This window comes from Hypanus sabinus, chromosome 19, assembly GCF_030144855.1.
Source record: "Hypanus sabinus isolate sHypSab1 chromosome 19, sHypSab1.hap1, whole genome shotgun sequence".
Classification (NCBI taxonomy): domain Eukaryota; kingdom Metazoa; phylum Chordata; class Chondrichthyes; order Myliobatiformes; family Dasyatidae; genus Hypanus; species Hypanus sabinus.
The window spans coordinates 24,723,818-24,737,612 of record NC_082724.1 but is presented as its reverse complement, the minus strand read 5'-3'; the positions used below and the strand labels follow the sequence as shown (position 1 = coordinate 24,737,612).

The following is a 13,795-nucleotide window of genomic DNA, read 5'->3' as shown; positions in this document are numbered from 1 at the left end:
TGATCGATTAACTTACCAATCACTACATCTTTGGAATGTGGGAGGAAACCGGAACACCTGGAGGAAACCCACACGGTCACCGGGAGGATGTACAAATTCCAATAAAAAGCTCTTGTAAAACACACAAGGTAATTTCTTTCGCTAAAGCCAAGTGAAGGATGAAGAGTTACCAAAAAAAAAGCCCACCTGCTTTTCTAAGGAGTACATGGTGTCTTTCATAATCAGCCAAAGCTGGAGTTTATCATCATACCGGGAGGGTAATAGGTCAGACTGTTACCTGCATTCTGCTTGTTTGCTGGGGGGGTCAATAGAGACATTGGGCAGTTGTATTCAGCATTGAAACCATAAGCATTTGGCTTTTGGTCTTCCATTCCATTTAAGTGTGACAATGTCTTTGTAGGCTGTGTGGGTAAAAGAACCAAAGTACAGCACTTAATTCAAATCGCATTTTTCTGTATTAAAATCCACGTCATGCACTTTAGTCTTAGAAAGGATGAGACAGCGTTGTTCTAATTGGTTTTTCAGGACCTGGACATTGCTGGGTGTTTATTGTATATTCATAAATGCCCTCAAGAAAGTGTGTTTATTAAATTGCTAACAGTGGCCAAACTAAAGTATTGCTGTCTAAAATGCCTCAGCCATTGACAACTGCAGATAAAGCTGAATATTTGCAACCAGAGAACATCCTCACTTGGCCTTATAATGTGAGTTATTGAATCAGTCGCTGAAAATGTTTGGAACTGAAACATTGCCATGAAGAACTCCAGCAATTACGCTGGGATAACCAACCAATGTCTTCCTTTTGCATCAAACACAATTCTGACCTCTTCTTCATTCACATCTGCTTTCATTTTACACGGGCTCCTTGATTCCACAGAGTCAAATACTATCTTGTTGTAAAGGACAGGCACTCTTCATTTCATCTCTGGAATTCACTATTTTTGGTCCACATTTTCGGCAAGGTTCAAGAGCAGAGTACCCTGGCAAAAATACAGCTTGGCACTGAACTTCCAACACTTTGCCCAAGATCGGGCAGCAGCTAGCCAGATTGGATTTGTCCTGCATTTTTGTAACTAGAATATTTAGGCAAATTTCCACATTGGATAGATGCTTAGATTAGTTTTTATTTGTCATGTGTACATTGAAACATTTGCTTGTGTCAAATCTGTGATGGTTGCACTGGCAGCAAATGTGATCTGGCTCCAGATCGCACGACCACAACTCACTATCCGTCATTGTGCGCCTTTGTGAGGAGACCAGGTCGCACGACCACAACTCACTATCCGTCACTGTGCGCCTTTGTGAGGAGACTGGGTTGCACGACCACAACTCACTATCTGTCACTGTGCGCCTTTGTGAGGAGACCGGGTCGCACGACCACAACTCACTATCCGTCACTGTGCGCCTTTGTGAGGAGACCGGAAACCCACATGACCACAGGGAGAATAAACAACCTCTTTACTGGTAGCGGCAGGAATTGAACCCCAGTCAGTGCTTGCTGGTGCTGTAAAGTGACGCATTGACGACTGTGTTGCTGTGCTGCCACTGGAGTGGGAACTGTACTGGAACAGCTAGACTAGAAGGATGGCGGAATCAGGAGCAGGACTTCAAAAGCCACAGTGCTCTCTGGTCCCAGTGCTCTTGGCCATTTGATATCATGGTTGAGAATATCAGGAGGAAGTAGAGACAGGCCACTAAAATGTTTCACTTCTGGAAGACCATGTTCACCAATGCCTCAAATTGGTTTTAGAATTATTATCAGATGAGGAAGAGGATCAGGTTGTTCAGAATTGCGCCCAGTTAGCCATTCGTCCAGAGCATCGACACTACAACACTAGAAGTATTTGCAGCCTTAAGGATTGGCCTGCACATGTCTAGTTAATTTATTTGCCATGGACGAGTGTGTAAAAGTAAAATGTTGCCTTTCTAGAGGATTTAATTATTACAGCTTCCCATCAATACCAGGTTGACAAATACCATTTCCTAACTGGACTAGAATAGGGTGAGTCCAGTTCTTTTCATGAGGATAGCACCATGGGACAAATCAGAAGATACTGCCCAAATGTGGTAATAATCCTATACATGCTACTATGAACTTGAATCACTGAAAAGTCAAAATTGCAATTGGAAGGTTGGGTACAATATTTTAGCCGTTTTGTTTTTAGAAGCACTGAATTGGGAGCTTTAGTATTAAGTGGGTGATAAGTAAATGAGTTTCTAGTTATGATTGCATTGGGGTCATGTTTTGTTGCTAAGCAACCCAGAGAAACCACAAAAATGAATCTTGAACAGACATGTCTGCACGTTTCAGAAAACTCTGGAGATTTATTAACAGATTGACTCAATTAAATCTCCAACCAGTAACTACAGAAGATTTCAAAACAGTTGGAAATTACACCTTTATTGAAGTTTGTCAGTTGCTAGTTACATTAAGCTTTTCACATTAAGGCACAAAGCACTGCAAGAGTGACAACCATCCCTACTCAGAGATACAATATTCAATTACAAAGACAGCTCCAACAGGGAAAAAAACAATATTCATTATGGCCAGAGTATAAATAGATTCTAAGTACAGTTTTAAAAGACAGTTGTGCAATTTAGTAGCTTCTAATCTTAGATAATACAAAAATGTTCAATTGTACAATTAACTATCCGGTTTTACTCAAATATGCACGAGAATTAGGTAAACAACATTGAACCTTAAGCACAAAGTTAATTTTCACTGAAATAACAAATCCAAACAGATTTAAAATGGAAACACTCTGATCAGCGAGACACAGAAAAACTGCAAAAATTAGGGAAGGTTTGCTTGTTATCCTCAATTTATCCATCATCAAAGCAGCACTGGCTTTAACAGAGGTAGGGCCAGATGCAATGTGCTCTAAACTATTGTCTTCTCTGCAGTCTTATTCCACTCTGTCCTCCACTTAAATTACAAAGTATGCATAAAACAAGCAGCGGACAGAACATGGGTTGGAATGAACACAGCAGCAAGTATTTCCCCACCAGTAAATTATTTAAGCTCTGAATTTATATATGGACACATATGCACAAACTTAAGAGGCCAGAGCTCGTCTCCACTGGGTAGACAATGCAATTGTAAGAATCTTTTAAGCAGTTTGCATATTCCTTTTCAAACAAAAAGAATGCCTCCCTCCCCGTGACCAGAAAAGTTTCTCCTACACCGCCACCCACCAAGCCATTGGACCAGTAGCACATCTGGTTCCAGTGTTGTTATATTGAGTGAATGTATTAGAATCTATCCTCTACAAGAAATAAGCCATTCAGAATGGGAGTTTCTTATTTTATGATAGTGCTTAAGTCCACCTAAAGCCCAAGCAACTATGACTTCAGCCAAGCTACTGAAGGCAAAAATCCCGTTATAATAATCCAGTTTTACAATCGTCTGTTTAAGTTCTTTATATATAATTCATACAATCTTCAGTTTCTACATATAACTATGACATTCGAGCCATCACCCAATCCATTCTTTGACACTGCTGGTTCAACAGCATTTGAAAAAGATGTCCATTTTGCAGCTGAAGTTGTCATGCAGTTGTAAATGTTCTCTGAAAGCTTGTACTGAATTGAAACATCTCATTTGAAGGAACCAAGTTGGAGAGCTCGCCTAAGGAACTGTGACATGGAATGGGCTTCCTGGAATATGCTCATCGCCCCATTTCACAACCAGTGTATAGTTCCCCTTCTCCTTCACTACATAGGCAACATTATATTGCTCATTTCCAATGTGCTTCACGGAAACCTCTTCACATGGAATAGTACACCCATGCACACCAACCAGAAGTATATTTGAGCCTAGGAGAGGAAATTACCAATAAGATTACAAATACTAGTTTCCAGTACAATTATTCAGTACAAATTATATTAACATGTTCAAATTAAAGGATACAATAGGACAGAACTTAAGCAAAATCAACCTCAGGAGGAACACTGACAGAGGTTATTAATTTGATCATTCTCTTATGGAGCCAGACAGCAGAGAAAGAGGCCCATTTGGTTCATCAAATCCAGGCAGACCTTCAACACCCATTTCTATTCTCCCCATTTCTATTCTCCCCACTTCGTCACGAAATCTCGACAAGATTCTCCTCTCATCTACACAATTTAGCTACCAACCCCCAGCATAGGAGAGGAAACTCGTGCAGGCGGAGTGAACACACGGACAAAGACGGTCAGGTTCGAACCCGCATCCCGGAAGACAAGTCGGCTGCTCTGCCGGCTGTACTGCCCAATCCTCAACATACTCACTTGGAGATAAAAGTTAAAGTTCCTTTCATTCCACTTGCAAAGATTCCAAACCACATCCCGATCCATAAAGCTAAATTAATATCATATTGGTCCTGGCTTATTCCAATGCAACAGTGCACGGCCATATTTAAATCTAAGCAGCACAGTTATAATGACCAAACATCAAAGAAAACAGGCAGAATCACAGAGGCCAGCAGCAAATCTTAAATTTCAAAGTTTAAAAGTTGCTTTATGCATTTGTATTTTTATCCATTCCTGTCCTGCCATTAAGGCAATTTTCATCAGGACTAAATAAACTGCTGACCTAAGAGCAAAAAACCCCCCAGTGCAACTTAAAACCTTTGCCAGCTTGAGAACAGTTCAAATTAAAAGCTATTAAAACTTGCAAATCAAATGTAGCATTTCTTAGTGGTGAAACAATGTGAAGAAAGCAGGTCCTTCACCTTTAAGTTCACTAGCATACACTTTCAACTAAAAACCACTCCAAGGGTTTGGATGTCACTGAAGCGTGAGCAATGATCACATTTCATAATGCTGCTCACTCACACTCCTCTTTAAAGAGCATGTATGGCAGAGTGCCAAATATCCAATAGAACACCCACTGCTAGTCGATGTTACAGAAGAGTGGGTGACAATGAATTCCTCAGCAGATCAGAGGCCCAGAAAATAATCTTTACTTCCACAGTATAATCCCCATCTGTCCTCCCTCATCCAATTTGTTGCACTTTTTCCTCTCAATTATTGCCTGGCTTCTAACTCTCGACTCATTTCTGAGTAACATCATGCAAAATCTGGTTTGCTGGGTGTTGAATGTTCCAAAAATCAATTGGCTTATTCACTACATTTGCTGTTAATCTGATCTGGATTTTTTCTCCCTGGTTTAATAAGGATAATAAGAGAAAAGGGGCAACTAGGGAAAGAATAGGCCCCTTTATCGATGTAGTAATTTACTTGTGGAACCACAGGAGATATGCAAATACTTAAATGGATATTTTTCATTTGTAGTTGCTGAGGTCATGGAAGCTAACGATTTAAAAGAAATGAATAGTAATGTTTTGAGATCATGTTTGCATTACAAGGGAACTGCTGGCAGGCTTAAGGCTTATTAAGGTAGGTGAATCCCCAAGGTCTGACCAAGTTAAACATGGACATTGTAGAAAGGTAGGGAAGAAATTGCAGAGGCCCTGGCAAAGATATCTGCATCTTTAGCCACAAACTAGAGGGTGGAAAATATTATACCTTATTTAAAAAGGTGGGAGCTACTTCAATGACGAGAAAGTTACTGGAGGGGATTCTGAGGTAAATGATCTACCAGCGTTTGGAAAGGCAAGGACCAACGATAGTCAGCATGGTTTTGAGAGTGGTAAATATCGTCTCAAGTTTAATTGAGGTTTTTTTTGAAAAGATAACAGAGGACTGAGTGAACCATGTCTATGTGGATTTTGACATGTCCTTTGACAAGGTCTCACCAAAGAAGCTGATCTGGAAGATTAGATCACAGGGAATCGAGGTGAATGGGCCAACTGGTTACAAGTTTGACTTGGCACAAGGAGACAGTGGGTGTTAGTGGAGGGATGCTTTTCAGGTTGAAGGTCTGTGACCAATGGTATGGCACAGAGATCCATGGTAGGGCCACATCAATATCAATGACTTGCATCAGAATGGAGCTGGCATGGTTAAGTTTGTGGACAACAAAAATTGGTGTCTTAGTAGATAAAGATTTCAACAGCCATCTAAATCAAATGGTAAATGGGCCAAAGAATGTCAGATAGAATTTAACCCAAACAATTGGAAGATATTGCACTTCTGACATGTTAAACCAGGGCAGGATTTGCACAATATGTGGTTGAGGCCTGAAAAGTGTTATAGAACAAAGAGACCTGGGTATAGGTACATAGCAAACACGAGGACATCTGCAGATGCTGGAAATTCAAACAACAACACACACAAAATGCTGGTGGAACACAGCAGGCCAGGCAGCATCGATAAGGAGAAGCACTGTCGATGTTTCGGGCCAAGACCCTTCGTTGTGAGTCCCGACCCGAAACGTTGACAGTGCTTCTCCTTATAGATGCTGCCTGGCCTGCTGTGTTCCACCAGCATTTTGTGTGTGTTATAGGTACATTGTTCCATGGAAGTGGAGACAGGGTGGGAAGGCCAGTGCTTGGTGCACATGCTTTCATCAGTCAAGGCACTGAGTACAAGAGTTGAGATGTCACATTACAACTGTACAAGTTGCTGTTGAGTGCACCCTTGGGTGCACTGTGTGATGTTCTGGTTGCCTAGCTTTGGGAAAGATGCCATTAAGCTACAAGGATGCAGAAAAGATTCATAAGGATGTTCTGAGGACAACAGGGCTCAAGTTGCAAGGAGAAGCTGGACAAGCTGAGACTATTTTCCATAGAGGGTGGGAGGCAGGAGGCCAAGCAGGAACTTCCAGGAGGTATATAAAAACTGAATGGTCAATCTCCCCCTCCCCACCCCAGGACAAGAAAATCTAAAACTAGAGGGCACAAGTTTAAGGTGAGGGGAAAGATATAAAGGGGACTTAAAGGGGTAAGCTCCCCCCCGCCCCACACCCCCAAGAGAATGGTGGGTATATGTATTGAGATACCAAAAAAAGTGATAGTGAAATTCCTCTCCTATCCTGGGAGCTTGGTAGTCTTTTAACATTTAAAAGACATTTAGACATGTACAGGCATAGGAAAAGGTTCCAAAAGATGTGGACGGAATGGGAATTGCTCAGATAGACAACATACATAGCTAGCATGGATAAAATGGACCAAAGGATCCAATCCTATGCTCAGCCACTGACCAATCCTTTTATGAATTTCTCTCCCCAATTATCCTTCACCTTTCCTACTGCACACAAATCTGTGCACTTTGGCCACCTGAAATCACAAAACCTCCTGAGTGTTGACTCTATTGCCTTCAGCTTTGAGTCCCCAGGATCTGAAAATTTCCATCTAAACTTGCAATTAGTATTCCTATTTAGACTCAAAGTACCAAAACAGCCCATTTCCACCATCAAGAACTCATCTAAACCGCATCCATTCTCCTGTATCCTTAGCAAAATCAAAGCTTCAGCCTTCAATTAACAGCCAAGCCAAATTATATGAATTTAATTTTACATTATTTAGTTTTTCCCCGTGTTTGAAGAACTTGCTTCAGTATTTTATTGGATGAACCTGGCTGAATCTCTAAAGTGTTGTCATACGACCGTTTCAATACCAGTGAGACGAAGCCAAAGGGATTGTCTAAAGGCAGCAGTGTATTAATTAAGCTAGTTTATTAAACAGTTATTTAGAGTTAACGTTCAGTTGAATGAACATTAGCTTTGAGTATAAATGCTGCACGAGTTGATTCAATTCAAATCTTAAACTAAACATAAGCAGGAAGGTTTTCAGGCTAATTATTTACAAGAGTAAACTGAACACAGAGCAAACCTGGACCTTGTAAAATCCCAACAGCTAAGTGCAGAGAGATTAGGAGTGTTACACTGCAAGGTTACCTGCTCTGCTGCAATCCACTGAAAAGCAGCTCTTCTGGCTGACAGTGGCAGTGCTGAGACCCGACCCACTGGAGACCACCTTGCTGCTGTCAGAGGAAAACTTGGCAAGACAGCTGTAGGAACTGACGGTTGTTGATTTCGTCACAGATTCTAATATAATGGAGGAGCTTTCATGGGGGCTGCCACCACTTACTAGCCGAGGACCTAGAAAGGAATGTAAAAATAGACTATTTAGTCTTTCAAAAGTAGATTATAACAACTAGACATATTCTGACCAAGAACAAATCATGGAACAAGTTGTCAGAGTCCCACCCTATGCCAATCTAGTTTACATAGCCACCCCGCACCCATGTAGCACTAGCAAACTTTCCTGAGAGGATATTTGTGCCTCTGTGGTTCAAGTGTAACCAGTGCCTCTTATACACATTATCACTACCCCAGAGGAGACCCTCAAGCCTTCTTCCCCTGCATCAGCCACAAATTCACCTGGTACAATTTCCATTTCTGACCCCAGAAGCACATGGCCCCAGATGCAATCCTGAGATCACTATCCTCAAAGTCCCGCTTAACTTCTTTCTCAACTCCCTCTACTCAGTCTGCAGGACCTCAACCCTTGTTTTAACTGTGTCATTTGAACCAGCATGTACAACGGCTGGCCATTCACCCTCCCCCCTCAGGGACGTTCTGCAACTACTCAGAATATCCTTGACCCTGGCACCCAGGAGACAACACACCATCCTGGCACCTCTTCTGCAGCCACCGAATCTCCAGTCTGTCCCCCTCTATTGCATCTCCTAATACTATTGTACACTTTCCCTCTGGGCCTTACAAGTCATCACTGAGCCAGACACCTGACTACTGCTGCTAACTCCTGAAAGTACACCTGCCTGAACAATATCAGAGGGGATATACAAATTAATGAGGGCAACCTTCACTGAGGAACCCTGCACTGCTTACCTAGATAAGTATGAAGTGGTTCTTTTTGGTAGGTCAAATTTGAAGGCAATATAATATTAATGGTAAGTCTCTTGGCAGTGCGGAGGATCAGCGAGATCTTGGGGTCTGTGACCATAAGACACTCAAAAGCTGCTGCACGGGTTGACAGTGCTGTTAAGGCGTATGATGTGTTGGCCTTCAACTGTGGGATTGAGTTCAAGAACTGTGAGGTAATGTTATAGCTACAAGGCCTTAGTTGGACCCCACTTGGGAGTACTGTGTTCAGTTCTGGTCACCTCACCAGAGTGTGAATACTATAGAGAGGGTGCAGAGCAGATTTACAGGGATGTTTCCTGGATTGGAGAGTATGCCTTATGAGAATAGGTTGAGTGAACTTGGCCTTTTCTCCTTGGAGCGACAGAGGATGCGAGGTGACCTGGAGAGGTGTACAAGATGTTTGCATCATGTGGATAATTGATCGTGTAGATAGCTGGAGACTTTTTTTCCAGGGCTGAAATGGCTGATACAAGGGGGTGTAGTTTTAAGGTGTTTGGAAGTAGGTACAAGGGGGATGTCAGAGGCAAGTTTTTCCAGAGTGGTGGGTGTGTGGAATGGTACTGTCAGCTATGGTGGTAGAGGTGAATACAATAGAGTCTTCAAAAAGACTCTTAGATAGGTACATGGAGTTTAGACAAGTAGAGGGCTACGCGGCAGGGAAATCGCAGGCAGTGTCTAGAGTAGGTCAGATGGCCGGCTCAACATTTCGGGCTACAGGGCCTGTAATGTGCTGTAGATTTTTATGTTTTTAATATTTCTTCCTTCACTTTTCCTGGTGGCTACCCATTTATCTGAAGCCTTTGCCTTGGGTGGACCAGCTCAGAAATCTCAGCTATGAAATTCTAAAACAATAAAATACTCATATCCCATCTAATATTGATAACAAATACTGTTTCATCACCATATAACTTGTATGAAAAATGCTCTATAAACAAGTTATTAATATTATTGGTATTTAAACAGTGCTCTAGGTTTCACCACAATTGTAAACTATAATTCAAATGAGATCAATAAAACACTGTAATGTGAAATCAATAGTACACTGTAATGGCAATGGTACTAAGAGAGAGAAAAAAAAACACACACACACATTAAAGCACTACAAAGGTCCCTCTAGGCTCTTAACTCAGCTGAACAATAAATTACCGACCAGTTTCAGAGAGTTAGTTAACTCTCGCAGAACGAGTGGTTTTTAAAATGACAAGTCTGCACTAAGAAACTTGAAATCAAAGTACTTCTTTTCCACCCCTCCCCCGCCAGAGTCCTGGAACAAAGTGCTCCATTCACACAAACCATGCTACTAAGCCATGCTCATAGAAGAGTCAAGATAATATACATGTATCATTGCCAGTAAATTCCAATGCAGAATGCTTGGGAGCCAACTGGTTTGACAAATGTCTCATGTCCTGGTTTCATTACCTGTTACTTTGGCCTTGAAAGGACTACCCACAATGTGGTACGGTCCACCATATTTAATTCCAATTTGGTAGTCCCCTGGTGCCATTGGCGTATATAGGACCTTATATCCTTCAGGGCATTCTTGGCATTCCATTTTCACCTTTGACGGGCCATCAATCGCGACTGTAAGTGAGCCTGGGCTGGCATTGGCAGTTTTAACAATAAATTCAGACTGGACACCTATAATCAAAGTATGTGATTTGTTAGAGACCAAGAACGTAGCCTACTCTCAGCAGCACAATCCAAGTTCCATCCAAAACACAACGCCTACATTTTAAGAGTAACGTACCCCAACTATTATGCTACTACTGATGCATCTAGTACATTAGTGTAGGTGTGCAAAAATTAGCATAAATCTTTGTAGCGGTCTTGCTATAAAATTAAAAAGTGAAGTTTGCCTTCACTGTGGTCCTGAAACACATGCTAACTTGATAATCTAGTTCAATAATACATAGGATTCATTACAATTGCAACAGGAAAAGGCTCCATCTGGTCTCCATCCCATTTCCGCTCCCAAGAGGGACACTAGCACGGATTTCCTGTTGACAACACAAGCCAACAAGTGTGGGCAGTTCAATTTAACTTAACAACAAACAATAACTTTTGCAAAAGGTCATTTAAAACAAAATTACGCTTTGGAAGTTTTGTCAACACCAAACTGCTGACCAGCTTCAAGCTAATTGTACAGCAATTTTAAGATTTACAAGTGACACACAGTAACTCACTTAAAAGATTGAAAGCTAAGTACAGCAGTTTTGAAACATAGTCGACTATCCCCATATTACTGTGTGGCATTAGATTTCTAACAGTCAGAAATAGCCTTTAAAGATAGGAAGCAATTCAAAGCCTCCACTGTAGATGCTGATGTTCTCAGAAAAATAGCTTTAAAAATTCAAAGTGGCTTTGTGTCACTCTAAAGCTCTTTTGTTCTGTCAGCTCTGAACTCTTAACGTTTATAAACAACTATACAATGCTTCTTGATTGAGCTAAACCAATCATTAGAGAGGAAGCTACACTATCAGTTTAGTCATGGGAACAACAATCTGTTTTCCAGAGATAAGTCAGGGGGACAGGGCAAAGATGACTACAATGTGCAAAATGCATTAGCCTTCAAGCCAGCTGCTGTTTTCAATGTATATTTTCAAAAATCAAGGTGATCTGTAAGCAACTAGCATCCAAACTTGAAAGGCTGCCAGTTTACATACAATTGCTACTTGCAAATGAGGTCTAGGCCAGAAAGGGAGAGATGGACAGCAGGGTCGATGTCAGTAAATACAGGCAGGAGCAAAACAATAGATTTGATAGGGTGAATAGTTTTGAAGTGTGTGTATTTTAATGCTAGGAGCATTATAGGTAAAGGTGATGAACTTACAGCACGGATCAATACAGGGAACTGCGATGTTGTGGCCATTGCGAAGACTTGGTTGAGAGGGGAACAGCAATGGGTGCTTGCTTAATGCCCCAGGGTTTCTATGTTTTAGAAAAGACATGGGGGGGGAGCTGAACTATCATTTGGGGACAACATCACAGCTGCACTCAGAAGGGACATAATGGAAGGCTCATCCACTGAGTCTATATGGGTGGAACTCAAACATGGGAAGGGTGCACTCGCGCTGATGGGACTGTACTACAGACCCAACAATAGCCTCAGGGACATTGAGGAACAGGTAGGCGGCAGGCGTAGAACCAATAGGGTTGTCGTGATGGGACACTTCAACTTCCCTAATATTAACTGGGAAATACTTAGTGCAGGAGGTTTAGATGGGACAGAATTTGTTCAGTACATTCAGTATCAACATGTAGATAGTCCAACAAGAGGCATTGTACTGGACCTGAAGAAGAAGAGTGGAGTCATCAGGACGCCATCATGACAGCGTTTTTTTTAAGCAGGCTTTCTTGTTTTTACAAAACCGAGTTGCTAGCCGGCTGGATTCCAACTCGGGAGCTTTCACTCCGAGGTCTGGCAGTGATGCCACTCACTACGCCACCAGTCGGCTGGACTGGACCTGGTGTGGGGTAATGAGCCTGGCCAGGTGACCGACCTTTCAATGGCTGAGCAGTTGGGGAACAGTGACAACTCCTTGAGATTGCTATCGATAAGATCAAGTATGGACCTTGCAGGAGAGTATTAAATGGGAGCAGCTCAAATTACGAGAGCTGGAATTGCAGAGTAAATTGGGAACAACTGATTGCGGACATGTGGAGGGTCTTTAAAGATCTACTGCACTGAACACAGGACAGGCATGTTCCAGTCAGGACAAGGCTGGCAAGGTAAGAGAACCTTAGATGGCAAGAGAGGTGTTGAATTTAGGAAGCTGAAATCAAACAGAACTTTTATGAATTATGTAGAAGCCAGAAAAATCACTCAAGGGGATTATGAAAGCCAGTAAGGGCCACGAAAAGTTTTTGGCAAGTAGGATTAAAGACAATCCCAAGGCATCAAGAGCAAGAGGATAACTAGAGAGAGAGTAGGACCACTCAGGTATAAAGGAGGGAGGGAAAACTTTTTCCTGGATGTAGAGGGTGTGTACAAGGTCCTTAATAAGTACATCATGGAGCAGGACATGGAAGACAGGGAGATTAGTCCCGAGCATATTGGTATGCTGGACATTGAGGTAAAGGAGGAGGTAGTGTTGAGTCTCTTAAAGAGAATTAAGCTGGATAAGTCCCCAGGGCCTGATGGGATATTCACCAGGTAATTGTGAGGGGCAAGAGAAGAGACTGCTGGGGCCTTCTCTCTAGTGGTGTCCTCTCTAGCCACAGGCAATGTCCTGGAGGACAAGCGAGTCGCTAATGTTGCTCCATTATTCAAGAAGAGAGCCAGGGATAATTCTCGAAAGTATAGAACAGTGAGCCTCAAGTCAGTGGTAATGAAGTTACTGGAGAGAATTCTTTGGGAGAGGATTTATGAGCATTTGGAAAACCATGGCCTAATTGGAGAGAGCCAGAATGGCTTTATGTTTCTGACGAATTTGACTGAGTTGTCCGGTGAGGTGGTGAATGTGATTGATAAAGGTAGGGCTGTGGATGTTGTCTACATGAAGGTTTGAAAAAGAAATTAAGTAAGATGGGGCTTTCAAGGACAAAGTTTTTCAAAGTAAAAAACTTACGAAATTGAAACCAAATTCATAATGTACGTTTAATAACAGGATTAGATATTTGTTTATTAAATTTAACTAAATCAGCAGGAAGACAAGAACCAAGAACAGAGAATAGAGAATATTCCTTTACCTCATTACATTCCAAATTTACCCACTGTGGGCACAATGGTGAATCCAAATCTAGTTTCCAATACATTAAGTTACGAATATTATTTGCCCAATAATAAAATCTAAAGTTAGGTAAAGCTAAACCACCATCTTCTTTAGATTTTTGTAATTGCCTTTTACTTAACCTAGGGTTTTTATTTTGCCACACAAATGAGGAAATTTTTGAATCAATGTTATCAAAAAAAGATTTAGGAATAAAAATTGGTAAGGCTTGAAATAAGTATAAAAATTTCGGTAAAATCATCATTTTAATAGCATTAATCCGACCAATTAATGATAAAAATAAAGGAGACCA

The 13,795-nt window shown here is 41.5% G+C and overlaps 1 protein-coding gene across 2 annotated transcripts in view; it reads right to left on the bottom strand.

The window, feature by feature from the left end:
- Nucleotides 1-2,385: 2,385 nt before the first annotated feature.
- flnbl (filamin B, like) overlaps nucleotides 2,386-13,795 on the bottom strand; it is a 128,670-nt gene continuing 117,260 nt past the window's right edge. For both annotated transcript variants that reach the window (XM_059944210.1, XM_059944209.1), the window contains 3 exons: nucleotides 10,193-10,411; nucleotides 7,781-7,984; nucleotides 2,386-3,816 (listed from right to left, as the gene is read on the bottom strand). In XM_059944210.1, the coding sequence (XP_059800193.1) occupies nucleotides 3,629-3,816; nucleotides 7,781-7,984; nucleotides 10,193-10,411 (611 nt within the window). In that variant the 3' untranslated portion in view covers nucleotides 2,386-3,628. The remainder of the gene's footprint in view (nucleotides 3,817-7,780; nucleotides 7,985-10,192; nucleotides 10,412-13,795) is intronic.